The following is a 20,742-nucleotide window of genomic DNA, read 5'->3' on the forward strand; positions in this document are numbered from 1 at the left end:
CCTTTTACAGCCAAATCATGAATATTCTCCTCCTGTCTAAGGGATATTCAAGGGGGGTTGGACTTGATGACCTCTTCGAATCCATACAATTCTTTGATTCTGTGGTATCAGTTCTACGTGAGAGAAAACATTGCCTTCTGTGACCTCTGAAGCGTTCCTTTCTGGACATGCAGAGTACCTGACCCTCTCCAAACCTGCTAACATGGAATAATGTGGTCTGATAGGACCACCATTGCCACTGTAACAGGGGACTCTGAATAGCTCAAGTTGGAGGTAACATGGGGAATTCTATTGTAAGTCCGTAACGGTGTGCAAGTCCCCACAGTGTCATTCCTCCTTCCATAGTAATGGCACACCTAATAGACTGAACAAATCTTCATACTCTTTTTTCTTCCTGTAAGCACATTCCTATACAGGCAGCAGTTAGTGGAAAGTTCGGAGAGTTGAGAGAGAAGCTAAAGGGAGACACATCATACAGCGCACTGCTTCCCCCTGCTACAGTCCTTAAAAAAAGTCTGAGATCTGAGCAGGTTGCCTTCAACTCTTTTTGTACTTACCCATCCTTTCAGTGGTGCCCATGTGGGGACTCTGTTGCACAAATCCCGCAGAATACGAAGCACAATTACACATGATTTTAGTCCATTTGCCCTGGCCTAAAACAAACAAAATGGTTCCAATATACCTGCAAAAAACCTTGCCTTCACTTTTGATTTTCTTTTTAAATGCACAGAGTCCCAGGATAGGCTTTTTTTTTTTTTTTTAAATGATAACTACTTAATACTTGATCAGACTCATGCAAAACAAGAACAGTCATAGAAAGTAAAATATTTTAATTTATAGAGAGACAAAGAAAAGGAAGCAAAATGTCAAGATTGCTTTCGTAGTCTCACAACAACTCTAGACCAGTTGGCTGTGTACCTGTCATGCCTGCCCTTATACAGTACAGCACTGAATTCGGAATTGTAGACCTTTGCTCTATTAGGGACTAATCAGAAATTAAAGAGGCATTAAAATTAAATATCTCAAATTAAACCTCGTAAGGCTACAGTAACAACAAGGTAAGAACAAATAGCCAACCTGAAACCATTTGGCGTGCCGCAGAGACGCCAAGGCCTCCAGGCATTTCTGCCTGTCCAATAAGTCCGGAGGATCTTTCATCGCAACACTGTCTACTGGTAAAAATGGGATAAAAAGAGACAGATACAATTTGACCAAGGGGTTTCTGTCACAATACAAAAAGAGCGGCAGCATCTCAAAGAGGTAATAAGACTCCCAGAATTTAAGTGCACTGTTATTTAATTTAAACAAGCTATTAAAGGTAGTAAATGTGCACATGTGCAACAGAAGCAAAGGCATTCACTCCTTATAAAATAATAGTAATAATAAAGATGGCCACTGCTATAGACAATCTGGGATCTTATTAAAAATGTAGAACACATTTCAGGGCAGAAAACAGCTATATAGCACTTTTTTTTGGTTGTTCTTTCCCTTCTTTGTGACTTTTAAGTGCACAAAAATGGCACAGATTTCAGAGACAAGCTTCTTTTGACAAGGGGAAGATTTTTGTGAGAGGGGTAGAATATAAAAAAAAACAGTCAGTACAAAGTACTCTGAGGTTATTCCCATGCAAGTGTTGGTAATTTTCAAAAAAATGAATTTATTTGAAATACTTTTTGTTGAACAGTATTAGCAGTATTGAACAGTAATTCACTGAAAGAAATATTTAAGAAATGCTAATGAGAAATTTCTGCAGTTTGATTAATCTCTCATATAACCAAAACATACAAAAGAAAGAAGTCTGGTAAATTACAGATTATTAACATATTGAGAAGTAGTCCCCACTTGTAAAAATCTTCACTCTCAACAGCAACCAAAAACAGACACATGAAATTCAAAGAAGGATTTTAGAGACAAGACATTTCCTGTTGAGCTTTACACTTTTCTAGCATCTCTTCCTCTTTTTTTAATCTAGCATGCAAAAGACTGCTTTTAGCAGTCACATCCAATTCTATAACAAGGAATATTTGCAACAGTCCTTTCCTCCCTTGTTTTTGTTTTTTCTTAAAAGAAGCAATCAGCTTCCAGACTTTCTGGAAACTCTACAAATGATAGACTGTACATACCTGAGAGCACATAGATTCAGATTTTCTGTGACATGAGAACATCATAGTGGAAGAAAAATGAATTCATGGCTCAGCTGTAACCTTGAACATGTTGTTTTCCCATGAATACACAACTATTCTTCAAATTAACTATTTTGGAAAAACTAAAACAACCTTTTCATCATTCCTAATGGACAACTCTACATCTTGCAAGAGAGATTATGAATGTCTGGATGAAATACAACATCCAGTCCGAAATCTATGCTGGATTCAGTATCCAGACAGACTTTTAAAATATCAGGGTGTTAGGAGAAAAAGTACAGTTGGTTTGTACATTGAAGTAAGTACTTTTCCATAGGCTACTTTCAGTGGTATTGTTTGTAAGTGGAACTGCACCTTTAATATTAAGCTGCTCCACCTCCTGTGCCACCAATGGGAAGGTTACTCTGGTTAAAGCACATTATGTTACAATGGATAAAAGAGCCCAAAGCCAAAAAAAAAAAAAAAAAAAAAAAAGTGTAAACCTGAACAGAACCATGTGTCTTGTCTGATAGTTCATAGTTGCATTTTGCACCTGCTTGTTCTGCTGTCAGCAGAAGACTTAAGTGCTATAAGCTTATTTTCTGACCCCGATGAACTTCACAGCAGATATTTGCATTGTTTCTTATTGCCCTCAACAACATCATTATAATATTGAGATTAATCACTCCTCTTGCATATTCTCCAAATAAAAGCTGCAGCTTCAAGGTACTTGATTTCTGTGAGAATAAAAGGTCACTTACAAACACAAAGCTTGCTTCTAAATTTTGCAGTTTCATTTATTTTCAGGAGTAGTTTCATGGCACAATTACTAAATATACATCTGTGCAGTTGCATAAAAAGATCCTTTATTTTGGACAATAAAAACATCTGCTTAAAGCTCACATATTTTATAAAACAACTACTGTCAATGAATGATCAGAATCTTATTTTAAAACGTTAGAAATAGCAAAGATGACTGACTGCAAACTCATTAGATTTTGTCAAGATACAGTTCATTGCCAAGCTAGTCTATTGCACAAGACTGCTAAAGCACGTTGCATCTAGTGGCAGAGAAGTTTGTTTTCCTAAAAACTATAAGGCAATAGACAGAATATGTCAGTCATTCCGGTGAATGAAAAAGCTTCTCTATTCTCTTAAGATCTGTTTTCAGCAAACTGAAATCTTAGTTCTCCAGTAGGAATAAGACCATTTCGAAAGGCCTATATTAGAAATAACTTGGGGAATTTTGCTAATTAGAGTTTCAGTACTAGTGTTCTGAGTACTTTGTGCAGATGCTGCAGTCAGCCAACTTCTGGTGCTATTAAACAGGAGGATGAAGAGAACAGGCAGTGAAGAGGGTGAGCAGCTTGTAGCAGACTGCCTTTCAACATCCTCAGTAGAATGGCATGTTTCTTCATGCTCTGCCAGTCAGGAAAGTGAGACCCAATCAAAATTTTTCAAGTGTGGTTGCAAAGCTTTTTTTTTTTTTTTTTCTTCCCTCTTCTGGTTTTAACAGAAGCAATGATACAAGGAGTTTAAACAAGTAGATAATAATAAAGCCCTGACATCAGCTCACACACTGCAACATAGAACCAGTCTTCAGTAAATCTCTCCCCACTTGCTGTATTTACTCCCTCCTTACAGCGGCTGCCAACTTCATTCACTTAAGTCAGCCACACAAGGAGTGTTGTGTTCTCCACAGAGGCAAGGTTCCTCTGTTCTGGAGCATCACTGGCTGCCAGCAAAGGCAGGTTGTTTATGTAGAAGGTGCTTAGTTACAGAGCAGGGTTGATTCCAGCACCACTTTGGTAACTGAACTGGTTTATTATTACATAAAATTATGTGACTATTGCTCAGTAGCAAGAACTGATTTGCAAGGTACAGCATTCTGGTCTGGTGAGCTCAATTTATATTTGATGTTATGGCTAAAAATTAGTTTCAGTTTAATCTGAAGCAAAATGCAAGCATTTAGATGCTTATCTTAACATGAGAAAGCAGAGCTTTATGGATAGCCATTTGAGAAACACTGAAATGCACGCGCGCACACATACACACAGTAGTCCACTATTTATTTTTGCTAACAGGCAGCAAAAACAAATAGGGCAAACACCACAGTTTAAACATGAACACTTTTCCAAAGAGGTGGGGACTGAAGAGAAATCCAGAAATGTTTTTGATACATTCTGACATCAGGGCATGAAGGTACACACAGCATTCCTACAGAACAGATGGGAGCACTGAGAAGGAGGCCCATTGCCCTAACCTCACTGATTTGGTTAGAGGAGGATTAGTGGCTCACCACCGAACAGTGAAACCTTGGTCAGTTTCGTGTGGCCTCTGCACCCCGGGGGAGGCTTGCAAGACGCCTGGATACAGGCAGCCTGTCTTACACTAAAGATGAAAGGCAAAATGACAAGCACTTAATTCCTTCATCAAAAAGAAAGCATGGAATAAACTTGGAACTGTTTTTAAAATTGCACAAGGTTAAGTTTGGCTGGCATTTTTTCCAGGAGTATTAAAAAAAAAAAAAAAGGCACTATTTTCTTTGGAGATCAAGGTATTTTCAGATGAAAATTTCTCTGAATATTTTCCCTTGGTAAAAGGGACTTAAAGAATTGCAAATATTGTGAAAAAATATGAATTTATATTTACCACTTAATTTACATATCAATGTTTGCATACCTTTTATAAAGGGAGGCAATACATTTGCTTCACTTGTAATAAATCAGTGTCAAAGAACCTGCGCTGTAAAACAAGATCCATTTACCTACCTATTCTTATCAGCTTTACAGAAATAACTGTGTAACACTGCTCCAGAGGCAGTAACACAGTTTTATGTTTTGAAAAAATCTAAGATATAGGAAACTATTAAAATTAAAATCCTCATTCATTTTAAGATGAATTCCGGAGTCTTAAGAGTTCACTGCCACAATAGCATCCCTTTTTTTTTTTTTTTTTTTTGCAAGAACATATTTGGATGGAAGCCTTTGCAGAAAACTATCACCTTGTGGGCATATTACAAATGCTTTATCATTAAAGCTTGATCTACACTTTATGCATCTCCTCATAAACATCCATCAGCTGCAGAAACAACAAGCCTGACCAGTGTCTTGTGGAAAGTTGAAGAACAACTAAAGTAATATGCAGTTTCTTTTTAGTGGTCTTGCAAAAGAGCATAATTACTAATTTGAGAATAAACATAGACTGCAATTAGGAAATCTTTGCCGTTCATCTGTTTTGTAAGATGTTGCTGCATCCAACTGCTGCCAGAGCGCTAAGTTTTCTTTCAAAATGAGCCTTCCTGCCCCTGCCTCAAACAAAAATGAAGAGAAACTGACCAACATTTCATATTGTATCGGTAGTTCATGTGGGAGAGGGGAGGAAGCAAAGGACTTGTGGCAAGTCTAGAATGGGAAGAGAGCAACAGGGAGTTCCCTAGCCCACATGGGCCCAGCTGCCTCAGTTGTCATGACAGAGAATGGCCAGTTGGTCAAAGGTCTGACATCATCCAGTGGCAAAGTCTCTAGGGATTGGCTTGGGAGGCAAAGCAGAAATTACTGACGTGATTTAAAAAAATAAAATGTGGCTACATTTGCTCTTCTCTACTTCTCTGTTTCCAGCCTCATTGTTGCTTCCAGTCAACAGTTCTTTAAAAAGGGGCTTATGAATAGATTGGAGGTCAGGCAGTTAGGGAGAAGGAGTAGAAAGAAACTAAGTTACAGTTTTCTAAATCTATTTTGCACCAAGGATATGAGGTACAATGTTTAATTCAGAAGCAAAAGTACTCCATTATAGCACCCTAACTTCAATTGAATCCAAGTTAGGAAACTTTCAAAGCTAGAAACATACACATGTATCAAGAACAAAAATTGAGGGTCGGGGTATATGCTTGCAAGCTTTGCAGAAAAGTTATAATATATAAGAAGAGAAACGGTTTTATGAGTTTTTCAAGATACTACAAACCAATCCCACTTGACTGACTGAATTTACAAAAAGACTGTGCAGCGCTGGGGTGCTCAAGAATCAACTAGCAAGTCTGAAAGAAAGGAGAACTAAGATATCATTCTGTGTCAAAGTTAACACTACCAGTATTGCTTGCAAATGAAAGCTAATGCATAGTTACATGACAATTAAGTGACTGTTGTCTTCTTAAGGCATATGTAACGTAACCAACTGCGGCAATAGCCAGTCTAGTTAGTACAAAATGCACAATCAAAAACCTACTTGCTAATTAACCCTGTGCTGCACAGTCAGGGTATTTAGATAGAATTTAGATAGAACAGTCTTAAAAACAAGTTAAAACGCTCTGTGTACCTCCTTCCTTCTTCTCTGCTTCATCTCGAATGAGAGGGGACGTAAGTATCACCTTCAAGGTTAGCTTGGGCTCCTTTGTGTTACGAATAATAATAGCTGCCTCATTTACATGCTCCTCCACGAGATACTTCTCTTCTGTAAGTTTCTGAAAGTCACCAAGAAAGATTTCAAGAATCTCCTAGTCAACTGAAAAACTGTGGTTTTCGTACCTGCAACACACCTCTTGAATTAACGAGAAGGCTACAAAAGATTGCAGTAACAAGTATGGCCCTGCCTCCCTCATTAAAAACAAACTGAAAAACTCCAGTAACATGCTTGAAAAAAATATTCTGCAGCAAATTTAATTATAATGCTAAGTAGCTTCCCTATCAAAGGACACTGTATTATCACATCTTTCTTTATTTTAATCAAAAGACAGAAGCTGACTTTTGTCGCTGCTATTATGGGAAATACTAACATCTGATATTAGTCTTAGAAAATGCATGCCTATCCAGTAATGCTGCCTCTAACTGTAGAAGCTCTTGTGTGCAGTATGACCAACACAACCATAACTGTCAGCACACATGGACAACAGCCTCCGGAACAGGAGTGGCTCACAAAATCCATTTCTTACCAACTCTAAGCCACTCTTCAAATCCCAACAGATAGTTTGGAGAGGTGCTGAAATCTCTGCTGATTCTTATCCACACGCAATTCTGGCAGCCTGTTTTGCAACAACACTGCCCCTTGCTACACTTCTAAATACATGGATTCCACTTTAAACTACTTTTGGTAGCCATGGGAGGTACTGAATCCCTGTCTCTTTATAAATAACCATTGACATCTTTTAGAAACATTGCGTTTCCATCTTGTATTTTTCCAAACACAAAGATATTAATCTTTCTTCAGAGGTTTAAGGTGCTCACTCTTTTCTGATTTTGTCTCTAGCTCCCTTCTGCACACTGCACTTGAAACTGAATGCAAGACTCCACTGTTACCCACTGCACTCACTGATATCAGCTCCAGAATTCCTGAGAATGCCTAGAAAACCTGACCTTCTTCTCCTGACAGCACATCAGTAAGTCAAGAGTGTCTTTTTAAATTGATCTATTTTCAGACATTTTTCTCTTGCTTAATTACTACCTACAAAAGAATTTAATGTAAGTTGCCTAATAATTTGTCCTAACTAGCATCAAAATGATCTCAGCTGATCTGTATCTCTCACCCTTAAGACCTGCACAGAAAACTACAAATTAATTCTAAAACTAACTCCTTGTATTTGTATGTTTCAGCAAGATTATGAGGTTAGAACATTAGTAATTGGATCATAGCTAACTACTTTTCCTGTTGTGACTTGCACTCCAGCTCCAGTAATGTTGAGATGAAATCACTTGAGCATCTGCTCATGGTTAGCCTACAAGGCAAAATAAAGCAGAAACTAATATCTCTGTACATCAAGCGCAGGTTTTGCCCACTAACAAACCTACACCTTCCTTGTCTGTCCTTATCTGACATGTCTGCAAAACCTCTTTACTGTCATGATAGTTGTAAGCTGGTTTCACGATTTAGATCCCTCTTACCTCAACTTTAAAATAAAACCAACAACAACAACAAAAAAAGCAAACCAAAAAAACCCCAAGCATACACCAGCTTTTCTTACCACTTTCAACCTTTCTCAATTCACATCATCTACGGTCAGGGCCATATCTGCAAATATAGTATTTACTATCTCACATCTCTTTATGTGAACAAAGGAGCAGTGACAACCAACAGCTGTCAAAAATGGCAGAACACATACAGTCTATGTGGAAATAAACACAAGGCAGAAAAACAGATCAGGAGAGAAACAAATCCTCTTTGGATCTGGTTTGGAGAGAGGCACTTGCAGTGGAATATTTTGGGGCACAGTTTCTCAGTAACAGCATATGTTTCAATCTGGATTGGACTTAAAGGTATTAACCGTAGCTGCTTTAAAGAGACCAGTGTTAACTCTTAAGTGCTGGATGCCAAAATTAAAATGAAATAGCCATAAATAAAAACAATTATAAGCTCATGAATAAAATAAGCTAAAATGAGCGACCATCTAAATTGACTTTTTTTCTCACTTCAGAAGTACAGAGGCACTTATTCTGGGGAAGCCTAAGGAAAGCAAAGCTATTACAGTATAGCACTTAAAAGGTTCAGGCAGGGAAGTGGAGAACAACAATGACCACATGCTTGAGCAGGGAGTTATTTCTGAGACTATCGATTAGCTCACATTAGTGATGGAGCAGAGAACGAAAATCAGCAATATTAGTTATTAAATAGAAAGGTTAGCTGTCAGAATAGGAAAACGGACATCACAAAAAGTGATTAGGACAGCACCATGAGCAAGACATTAAGTTTTGTGAATAGCTACTTCATAACAACACATTAGAGATGTCGTCATCTAGAGATGTTGTCCTAGATTCAAAGTCTGCTTTTTAATCTTTAACACATTTCTCTTCTCCTGGAAGGAATTACAGTCTTTACCCAAACACATCTTGCTGTGCTATCATTCATTACTACAGGACTACCCTGAATTAACTCACCTGAATTTGAACGGGGAGATTGTCTTTGACTATACATAATAAGGTCTTTGTGGGTTTTTCTTTGCACATGAGAACCAGCTCCAAATCCATATCATCTTTTATCAGCAAACCCTTTGCAACCAAGCCAATTCTCATAACACCACACAAGGTCCGACCACTCTGATCCCTGGAAATGAAATAATTCTGAGTAATTAAAATGGTATTTTTACATATTCAAAATACTTGTATTATGCTATAACAGTGAGGAGACAAATGGATGGGAACTGATTACAGTGCTGAAGTGACATATTACTTATCAGAAAATTAAGCATAGAATGCTTTTATAAAAGTGGTACCTATGAAAAAAATAATCAAAGCATTGATTTGCAATTCACATGAATGCAGAAGATGCCTAGCTCAAGTCACAAAGCACAAAAAAAAGCAAAATTAACTATCTGCAAATCTACCAAAAGAATACAGTAATTATGATCTAGACAAGCTCTGACAGAGTTCCCATTAGCAGAAGTGATCTGAGCTGTCTTTTAGCGATGCTCCAAGTTTAAACATGGCCATAGCCCTTCATAATGCTTTGTTTAATTCATATATTCAAACCTTTACCTTAAAATTTATATCAAAAATTATTATTTTAATTTTAGCACCTCCTGCAAACTCATTTTTCAAGAAAAGTCCTGGTTCCAGAAAACCTTCCAGGCCCAATTCCTTCAACAGGTCTCACCAGTGGAACCTACAGGAATAGAGGTTTGAGTACTAGGTACTAGATTCCAGTCCCCAGCTAATGTTTAGGGGAACATTTAAGGACCACAGCAAACAACTTGCAAAGCGATGTAAGAACATTTTAGTTCTGAGTATTGAGAAGAAAACTGCAACAAAAAACAGTTTAGTAGGCTAAAGAAAAACCATAAAACTTGCATATTAAACAGCAAGGAAAATGCAAGAAATGCACCTTTGACAGTTCAAAACCAGCTACTGCCACGACTCATCTCACATACTGTGGCACCAACTAGCGGCACATCCCCCTTACAAAAACAACAGAAAGCACATAATCAGTAAAAGTAGTAAATCATCTCAGCTAGTAAGGCAGCATCCCCGTTCCTGTCATTCTTACCATCCAGTAGGTTAGACTGGATAAAAAAAAAACAACAAAGCATATCACATTGTAATCCAAGATCATCAAATAGATCTTAAGTGATCCTATGCTTCACTCAATAAATAACATCATCTAACCATTTCACAGACTTTGCCCAAATATTTTAAGTGGAAATGCTGCAACAGCTGTTTTCACAAACAGAAGAAAGGAAGGTCAGTCTGGTGGCAATCCCACTATCCCTGGAACAGTGAGAAGCAAACAAGCTTTGGCTTTTTTGTAACTACTGTTACAAAAGCAAACAGTATCTCAACTTCTAGCCTGAAACTATGCTACTTAACCAGTATCTGGATGCAGACAGTTCCTTTAAATATGGTTTGTAGCTAGCAATGAAATAATTTACATCGTAGGGAAATATACTTTCGCCCCTTTTAGCTTGTAAGTGATTAGTAAAATAATCTGCCCCCAAACAAATGCATAAATAAACAAATTGTTCTATATGTATAAATAATGCATGGATGTTTACAATAACTGTACTCCAGATTTGTAATAGAGCAGAAGCACAAAACATACCACATACAAAGGTGTGAATAGCAAGGCTACCCAATTGTCTCAAAAGTGCTTAATGCAAGCCTGGAACTTTACTTTTTTAAAATTTATTTTTAAAGGATCCATTCCATGGCCTATGTTGTCCACATCAGAAGACATGTGGAAACACAGTCAGTAATTCTAAAAAATAACCAACAAAGTGTGTAGTGCACTTAGAAAGACTTTCTGTGGGAATCTGAACTTAAATACCTTCTTCAATAAGATGACAACATTAAATTGTCCATCTATAGAAAAGCAGCCTTTCAATACACCCCAGTTATCCTGCAGTGGTAATACAATTGGCTGTCTAAAATAATTTTTTACATTAGTTTATGTAACAATAGTCATGAATTTACGTGTTCTTGCTGTTTCTATTTGAATACATTTCACACCAAAAAAGTGATACATCACAGGTCAGCCTAACGCAAAAATGCCAGTGCTCGTGTGTCTGTTAAATATTTATTACAGAAAACATAAAGCCACAGGAATCGAAATGAGTAAATTTGTACATTTACTTTTCAAAGCTATTATATTATGGTCTTCATACAGCTGAACATTTCCTATGTAGATAGTATCTCCTAAGAAGGCGGTACCCCATTTAAACTTCACACAGAACAAGCAATTCTTATGATAGTTCCCAGGCCTGTAACTTTGTATTAGACAAATTCAAATGCAAGTATAAATACTAAAAAAAAAATCTGCAGAAAAATGCTATTAATACTTGAGAAATTTTCTGTAGAATCCACAATGCTATTTGGAAATAGCAAGATACCAAGTCATGAATGCTTGCTGCTCCTCCCACCCATGAAGGATTTTTCCCAGTTAATACAAAAGCAGATTTCTCGTTTCTAAATTGGAGTACATTCAGATAGTGAGGCACAGCAGAGCTTCATACTGCATTTCCTGAATGTTTTATGAGACCTGGAAAGAGCTAAGAACCACATTACAACAACAAAACAAGAAGCAGCATTTTATTTTTAAAATTTCAAAGATACCCCACTATGAGTTTAGGAATAACTGATAAGTATAATGGTTATCAGTGTCTCTTTCACCTTAAGCAAGTATACTGTATTTTCTGTTCACAAACTGATATAACTCTGAATTAGGAAGACTGTCTTCTTCCGTTATCCACACTGAATTGTATCTCACTCCAGAAGTACACAGTTAAGCGCATTAGTATTTTTACTGCTGCTAGAGTAGTTTGTATTACACCCTGACCCCACATATAAACAACTTTAAATACGTATTATTTACCAGGACACCAAAAAAAAGGCCTCACAATAGAACTTTCACTAGCATAAAAGGTATCAGAAAACATAAGGAATACATATGGATAAAGAATACACCATTTATCAGTTTTAAGAACAGAACTTACTGGGCAAAGCCCATGTAGCTGCAGACTTTCTTAATATTCCACACACCATAGGAAAGGAAATTGGAAGAGTCCTTTGACTACATCTCTAGTGCAGGTTACGTTACGGATGTAACCAGATTAGAGTCCCGAGAAGTTCAATGGAGAAGTATTATCTAACAGGAAGAGCAGAGAACTGGAAATCAGGTTTTTCAGGTCATGACATATTTGCTGTTCGTCTCCTAGTGCTTCACTTCCTCATCTGCAAACTGGAGAGAATACTTACCAGAGCTGGAGAGCATATGAAACAGGAAGCCCAAGTTCTGGTTCTAAGTGCCCGAGTTAAAAACTTATACACCAAGAAACCTAAAATAAGGAGCCAGTTGTTTCAGCTTCTTCTTCAACTACTGGAGTTATGCTAGAACAAGAAAACTTGGCACCATGTCAAGGAGTAGACTGGGACATACAGCAAACACATGTTTCACTCAGCACAATATAACAGAAGAAAATGGATCCTTAGAAAAGCAGGTTTGCTAAGTAAACAATAAGTTTATAAAAATCTTTTGTTTCTTAAATGGAAGGAGTCTCTAAGCTACATGACTGTGGATTTGCATTCACGTGTTACAGGTACATATGTACACTTATTGCTGAAACATTTAACTGCTAAAATGCAATTTCACATTACACGAAAATAAGAGAGCAACTGCTGCCTAAATCTTGCTTATTCCTATTCCTTGCACTCGCTCTGTACGTTCCCACCTCAAGCAGTGCAAATATATCCACCTCCTCCTATGAATATTTGTACACAACTGAATCAAAGCAACTACAACTCTTATTTAGTAGGAAAGGAACCTATTCAGAGCTGCACAGTAACATATTATGAGGCTCAACTCACTCACTTGGCATTGCTTTCTGCAGCTTCCTCCTTTGCTTCCACATCACCCTCACATTTTACAGACTTGTTCTTTTCATCCATCCAGTCAGACACATGCTTAAGGGCACATTCTACTGTTGATACCATGTTCTGGACAGCTTCAAGTTCTTCTGGAGATGGGTAAATGGTTGAATGTTTCACCATAACATGGCGGTCATCGTTAGCAAAAGATCGGATAGATCTCTGTTACAGAGTGGGAAAGGAGAGGAAAAAGAACAAAATTATTTAGTTATCAATAGAAAGACACTACCTGAATGGCAGTCCTCACTGATAGATGTAAGAAAAGGTCTTATGATGACCATGTATTGCAATCTGGCAGGACTGACTTCTTATCAGAGAGATACACAGACACCAAAGACTACCATGGAATCAGCATTAAGCTGGCAAAATGTATAAGGCTTATGGTGAGGTTTCTTTTTGACTCCTAGCATTAGATGCCTAAAAGCCTTTACTGGCCAGTAATACTGGCTGCTAATACTGGCACATCTGGAGCACAATTTATGTTTATGTCCACAGTAGGATGAGATTAATTGTGCTCCGGAGGTACATCCTTTGGGTCCTGGGCAACTCATTTCACTTTCAAACGTCTTTAACTTCCCTTGTTCTTTGACTCGCTTGTTAATTTAGATCAGGTTTTCAAAGTCAGTGAAAGAACGCCTAGACACTAATCTTGCCCAAAGCACCTACATACAAAGGAGATACAAATTGTGAGTAACAGTACTGAAGGAAACACCCTACCCAGCAATACCTGCAGGAACTTAGATCCTGAATTTCAGTGACCTTTCCTGACTTGTCTCAAGCTTCAGTGGCTGCATAGCTCAAAGCAAAGGGAAAAGCCTAGGTGCCTTGATTCCAAAAGGTAACCACATTTTAAAGTAGGCAAATTCAGAACATAAGTAGCCCAGGATGAAAGCAGAGGGCTGACAAGGATAATATGGAGACAGCTCTCTAAATACAACTTTGTATATTCTAGATGCGTGGAGCGCAACTGTCTGTCCTCAATTTCTGTTAGAGACAATGGCAACCCCTTCAGAACAAAGCAAGTAAACAGCCATCCCCTATGGTTTTGTTGCTGCTGCAGATGAAGTCATAGACGCTACATATTATGAAGTGCAGCTTAGCAAACTGCACTGGGATTTACAAAGGCATGAACAAAAATGAGGATAGGGATAAGCTGGTAAGGAATGCAGAAATAATTTCTTAAAAATGTGATGAGTTTGCAGTGAAACTTCAAGACCTGAGTGATACTGCTGAAGGAGGTAAGCATAACAACTGGTTAAATTACTTGTGCCAAGAGGTTATAGTTTGCTACACTCTATCCAATTGAAACTTAGCTGGTCCTAGTCACTGTTTAGATCAGCTACACAACGCAGACCTCCAGCACATACACCTCTAAACATTCTCTAGACACATGCCAGTCACTACTGAAAGTCCCCTGGAACTTAGAATCATCAACCAGAACTCTGTCCTCCTACACATTAAGCACTGCAAATGCTTTAGTTTTTACCCCCAAGTTCGTGGGTTTGTTAACAGCACATACTCTGTAATAGCACACATTTTTTAGGTCACAGAAAATCAGAACTGCTCAATTTGGAAAAGACCTTAAAGATCATCAGGTCCAACCACAAAACGGGCCTGTGAAGGATGTGGAAGGCTTTTGGGTTTAGTACTTGTTAATCAACAGGTCGTGGCTTCCTAGGTTATTACATTCAAAGTTTAGCACTACAGTTACTTCCTTAACTTCTTCATGCCTACCCACAACAGCAATTCAAGTAGTAAAAACTCATCAGCCAGGGGTCTGGTGTAACTCCAGTACTTTCCACAGTTGCAAAAACATTTCCAGAAGGTTCCTCTTGAGGTTAATCTGCAGCTCAGGTATACAAAGAAGCTGCAGTTCTGCAGTGAAAATTGACAAGCTGGATTTATTCATTCATCCCTACCATCTCAAATGTCATGAAATATCAATCAGGGAAAACAGTCAAACAACAACAAACTATTAACTCACATATGAAGACTTTTCTGTTCTTTTCTAATGGATAAGCATTGGCAAGATCAATTATTCATTACAATTTAGGCCAAAGTAATAGCAAAAGAAAACTTTATGTTGACAACTCTGCTGTGTCAAGTGTTCTTCCTCCCTTTGTGCTCTATAACAGGTAAAAATCTTGTCTTGGATCATATATACGTGTAAATAGTTATTTAAATATAAACATCTTGGCTATCATCAGCCACAGCTATACAAGTGTTAGAGAACAGTATTCAACATTTATTGCATTTATTCTCATTTCCTTTCTCTCAGCAATAAGGCTTAGGAGGACTTACAATCTATCAGCATGCTTAAAGTATTTTTCAGAACTGGGTAGGTTCAGTGCCCTCTTAGGAACACATCTTCAGAATCTCACCATCACAATCCTTCACATTTATACAGCTTGATAATTTAATCATCTCTGATGTTCCCAATTTGGGAGCAGCACCAGGTAGACTAGAAATGACTCCTTATTTAGTTAAATACACTTGGTGAATATCTTTTACTTACATCTCATCTATGTTTTTAATGAAAAGTGCACAGGACCACATGCATTCAGCTTTTCATACACATGTACAAAAATATGAATAATTTCACACTTGCTTTTGTGAGCAAGGAGTGGAAGGGGAATAGCAGCATTTGGTTATGCAATCTGTAAGTTCAAGGTCACTCACACTATTTGCTACAGCTTGCTAATGCTAGTTTTATTAGAAAACCTTGGGAGCATCCTCCTTCATTCACATTTAATAATTCATGTAATGCAACTCTCTGGTTTGAAATGGCTGACAAAATATCAAACCTCGTGTGCTTTGCTCAAAGTATGCACTACCATCTCCAGTTTAGTATAAGGTCAGAATATCTCCTTGCGTGTTTCATCAGGCCCCATGCAAGACCATCAGAGAATATTATTAATGTGACCCTATGAATGATAGGGATACCTACCATGATTTGTTACTGTTTCAGCTCTCTCTTTCTTTCTCCTTTTCCCTCCTCCTTGGTGTTTTTGCTAAGAGCTGTTTTGCTTGACAGAACCTCTTCATAAGCCTCTCAGTCCCTTGACAGCTCAAGAGTTCATAGAGCTAAGATGCTGTAAGAGTCACTTTCTGTAATTCACCTGCAAAAAAGGAAGAAAAAAAAAAAAAGAGAAAAACAACTTGAAACCAGAAGAAACACGTTAATTCCAATAAGTGCTCAATGCAGAACACTAAGTCAAACCACTGACTAAAGCAAGCTGGCTTCACAGTAGAGAAGAGCTCACCACATCATTCTTCCCATAACAATAGCAGATGTCACTACAGGAAGCGACTTCATGTGATGTGCCCACACGTATGTAAACCACTTTCCCATGCCAGTCAGAGCTTCTCTCAGTGCACTATCAGCCAACTGGCAATCTGCATTTCTGATGCGAGGAAGATTGGAAATCCAAAGTCTCAAATACATTCCATATGAAACCAGCTTGAAAAGATAGCTATTGTTAACACGAATTTAATCATTAAAGAGTGATTAGCAGCTGAAATCCTCTGTGCAGCCTTTGATTCTGAATGTGTCAGATGCTTTACTTCGGGTGGCAATAACTAGTTTCTTATTAAAAAAAAAAAAAGATGTATATTATAATAAACTGAAGACATGAGAATTGTGATCATGTTTGGCTGAGATCATTCATGCTGCTTTTTCTGCCCTTGCACTGCTTTTTGCAGTACATAACAGCTAAAAAAGCCTCTACAGCAGCCCTCTTGTACTAAACTAGGAGAATGACAGAGCAGGTAGTGCTAGAGAGAAAAGTATAAGCTTACTGCATAGTTCAAGAACACACTAGTTCTTGGAGAAAACTCCTGTTTTCCTTTCATTGTATGTATTGTTGCATCAGCTTTCTGGCAACATTCTGAAGTAACTGGAAAACCCAGTCAAAATTTCTGCAGGTTGACACACATACACACAAAATGTTTTCCTTTTCTCCTGTATGTCATTCTTTACTTCTCCAGCAGTATGTTACATGTTGGTTGTCAAAGAATCCTGATGGTTCTGGAGATTAAAAGTAAGTTTGGCAGCAACACAGGGATAGGTGAGATGATTTATGCTCATACTAAAAATACCTGGGAAAAGCAAGCTAATAAAAGCCCTGAAGGACTCTTTTCTTATCACAAAGGCTATGTATTGTACCAAGTTACTTTAACACTCTACCATATTGCCTCCCAGAAGCGATTGAGTAAGATGTTCTTTAATGGGACCAGACTCCTACCTTAGGTGATCTTGAGAGGCAAGCAGGGACAGCTGGAAGCACAAGTAAGCACCAAGATTACTGCTTCGGCACTACTTAATACATGAGCTAGTCATAAGCTCATTCAAACTTAATAGCTTTTCACCATCTCTAGAACTAGACTCTTCGTCGGGTTTTTTTTTTTGCTTAGCTTTTTCTATAATAGTCATAATAATAATAATAGTAAATAATATGCTTTAGAGTCGGCAGATGGCAAGTAGAGATACTTCTATCAAACATGTTTCCAGATCATCTCTTTCAAATTAGATGGATTCAATTTGAAGAGAGAACCACCTTCACGTAATCATTCTTCCCTGTGACTCCAGCACTTCACATTTTCAGTTTGATGTCTTCTCTGTAATTTGGCAGATCAAGGCAGAGGACACTGGAATGTGTTGCTGACTTTACCATGCGCCCAGCATGACATCTCCAGACTCCAAGACACCCCAGCCTGGACTCCCTCCTAAGTCTACTGCAAGCTGTTGCTTATCAGCTCGTACAGTATATTGAAAGCAGATGGACAAAGATAGCTGGCTGAGCAAATTCTGGTGCTTCAGAAAAACTGCAAGCAGGCTGTTGTCTGGAGGGCAAGCCTGCAATCTACCTCACAAGTTCTGAAAACAGCCATACCCAGGGTGCAATTGTAGATATATTCAGTGCTTTTCAGTGTTCTTTGAAAATACAGAGCAACTGTGAAACATTCATTTTCAGTCTGTGAATTAGACAGTCGAAGCAAAATCACCAAAACCTCTCAGAAGTCTGCTTTAAAACAGTAGTAACCATCTTATCTTAAAAGAGGTTCAAGTTTCAACGACATGCAATAGATCCGGACGAAGATATTTATTTATGAGTTTGATTCTACCTGCCCTTTTTCTCATCCATGAGTGGCTGAGGTCTGAGCATACACAGTTGAATTACAGAGGGACTTATATTGCTACCAGTACCTTTATCATTATAACCTGAAGTTTAAAAAAAACTTCCTGAACGATGAGCTGCAAGTCATGCTAATTAACATTCTAAGAATATTTCAGAGAAACACGCACAAGAATGAAAACCTAATATAGTTCAAACTTTAAGAGAAAATTGTCAATAAAAGCACTAAATAGGATGTTTGCTACAAAAATACAGATGCAATATAGAGAACAAAGTATGTCTGAAAACATGCAGAATTAAAAATTAAAAAAAAAAAATCAAATCATTTTATTTCTAGATTACAGCAGGATACTTGTCCCTGTGCACTCATGGAAGTAACAGCTGAGGTCCAGACTAAAGGTACAATAATATTATGTGTGGTTGCCCTGTGCAAGGGTTTCCAGCTTGTACACTTGTAACAAAATTCTAGAAAAAGCTACCAGCAATAACAAGACCTTGGTGAGCTTGAGAAAGTCACTTTACCTCTGTATCACATGGCCCTAAAGTGTAAAACAGGGCCAATAGTTGCTGTCTCCAAACCACGCTATGGAGCAGTTGAGTGGAGCCTGCAGTGTGGTTTAATATCACTGGGGATTTGACACAGTAGAAATGTTATTGAAACACTATGACAGTCTAACAGTGTTTCCATTAAACATCCCATCCTTCAGAGAGGAAGTTTATGCTTTGGTGCAAGACAAACAAGGAAAAGAATTTCAGATGAGGCCTTTGTAGTAGGGCATATCCCTGCATCTGGCAGTTCTGTTCCCAAGAGAGACATTTAAACAGCCAGAAATAATGAATATGCTTATGTACCTTCAGGTGCTTGGGAACGGCACAGAGGAAAGCAGGAGAAACAGGTACTTGCCTTCCTTAAGGAGAGCGTTATAACATCCAAACCTGAGAGCTGTGACCTTCTAGAATGCAGAACTACTCTGGTGTTCTGAGAGCCTCTCACAGCACACAGCAGTACTTGCACAGAAGCGCTGCAGAAATGGCTTAACAGAGGAGAAACTGTGCTCCATGTCCTCACTCCAGTGTGCTGCTGTTAGAGGCACAGACGCCATGCCATTTATTACAGTGTAGAAACTGGTCTTAAATGCTGCAGCAAAAGGCACAGGCCAGAAATATTTTTCCTTCAGATAAATAACTTCCACCCTCATTATCTACCCTTACACCAACATCTGCTCACAAGAGCTCCGTTTACAGCATGCATACACCACCCTGATATCCCTCTGAGTTTATGTTAACACAGTGGCAAGGGCAACTACAGTTGCTGATAGCAAATGAGAGAACATCTAACAGCCTGAGGTGCATCAGACAATAACAAAAAATAACTCGAATTTGCACAGAACGGGTAAGAAAAAGTGATATTTATATCATTTTTTGATACTTTCAAAAAATCATAATAAGAGGACTGTAGCTTTAAATTGCAACTTTATTTTAACTTCTGCTTTGCATCTAGGAGACAGGTAATTTTCCGTCACACCGCATATAGAGCTGCTGAAAATATGCTGGTTTTTCTGTAGTATAATTTTATTGCTGGCCTCCTGCCAAGAGCCTTTCTGGCAGCATCTTCCACAGTTGGAAACTGTGTATCTGGGTCAGAAAAGACAAGTTGCTTTTCAGAACAGCTCAATACATTTGGCAGAGATGCTGATATTATAATTGAACTCTTTCAGCAACTCTTTTTGTGATGTAAGCAGACATCAAACAAAACAAGATCTCCAGAGTTGATTAGTGTCAGAATAACTGACAGCGAAATAGCAAAATAGTTTTCTCTCATGTTAAAAGTATCAACAAACCAAGAGATACGGATAAGAAATACAATTCAAAAGGAACCTGTGAGGAGCATGGGGCAGAGAAACCTGCTGAATACGATCAGCATTTGTGCAGATGTTTGCTGTTTTAAATGCAAGCTGTGTGCTGTACAGAAATGGTTTCCTCATTCTGCATCACCAAAACAGAGCAGCTCTTGCCAATTACAACCATAAAAGCAGTCTGTAAAGAAATACAACCATAACTAAGACTCAGATTGCTCGCAACAATATTCTCAGCATCCATCCAGTTTCACCTGGAGACTGTCCATCCACATGAGTTTTATTGTTTTCAAAGTTCCTGGCAAAATTGCGTCTGGCTTAGCCTTTAGAAGTCTGCAATTTTCCAGCCAGATAGAAAATTATAAAGCAACACTACAGCTGAGAGCTGGAAAGGGACTTCCTCTGACATTCTTACCCTACATACAATAAATACTGACCTGGTATCACTCCTGCTTCTACAGTTGTTATGACAGTTTGAGAACAGGCTCCCATGCTCAGATTTCTTCTGAGTAGGTAGCCCCAGCACCCCATTTTTATGGTTGCCAAAGACAGGTTAGGCACTCATTTGATAATCACCCAAGTCATTCTTCCTGGGAGCCTGGGAGAACTTTTGGCTCTTAAATAACAAACTGACACATGAACACAAGGTACAACGAACTTAATTAACATTCAACCTGTTGGTAACATCCAGAACAGAACTGTCCGTGAAACAGCACTATAAGAATATATATGCATATATAAATAACAAAGGGAGAACTTCTTGGCACAGTCTTAAAAAAACAACACA

General features: G+C 38.2%; 1 protein-coding gene and 1 long non-coding RNA gene across 17 annotated transcripts in view; one reads left to right on the plus strand and one right to left on the minus strand.

The window, feature by feature from the left end:
• The window catches only part of LOC116217297 (uncharacterized), a 67,190-nt gene that overhangs the window by 35,664 nt on the left and 10,784 nt on the right, over positions 1-20,742 (plus strand). For both annotated transcript variants that reach the window (XR_014887296.1, XR_014887297.1), the window contains exon 4: positions 7,365-7,494. This is a non-coding gene — a long non-coding RNA (uncharacterized LOC116217297). The remainder of the gene's footprint in view (positions 1-7,364; positions 7,495-20,742) is intronic.
• Positions 1-20,742, minus strand: part of STRBP (spermatid perinuclear RNA binding protein) — a 63,039-nt gene that overhangs the window by 27,381 nt on the left and 14,916 nt on the right. For 11 of the 15 annotated variants that reach the window (XR_014887295.1, XR_014887294.1, XM_085239425.1 and 8 more), the window contains exons 2-7: positions 15,912-16,083; positions 12,909-13,126; positions 8,987-9,152; positions 6,438-6,582; positions 1,078-1,172; positions 558-653 (exon numbers count right to left, since the gene is read on the minus strand). Coding sequence is in view for 13 of the 15 variants with exons in the window: in XM_085239425.1 (XP_085095551.1) it covers positions 558-653; positions 1,078-1,172; positions 6,438-6,582; positions 8,987-9,152; positions 12,909-13,126; positions 15,912-15,914 (723 nt within the window). In the remaining 2 variants the exon portion in view is untranslated. Of the gene's footprint in view, positions 1-557; positions 654-1,077; positions 1,173-6,437; positions 6,583-8,986; positions 9,153-9,929; positions 10,009-12,033; positions 12,183-12,908; positions 13,127-15,911; positions 16,084-20,742 lie in introns of those variants that run through there. The other 4 variants (XM_085239422.1, XM_085239421.1, XM_085239426.1 and 1 more) reach the window with 3 other exon arrangements.

This window comes from Meleagris gallopavo, chromosome 19 (genome assembly GCF_905368555.1).
Source record: "Meleagris gallopavo chromosome 19, MGAL_WU_HG_1.1, whole genome shotgun sequence".
NCBI classification, from domain to species: domain Eukaryota; kingdom Metazoa; phylum Chordata; class Aves; order Galliformes; family Phasianidae; genus Meleagris; species Meleagris gallopavo.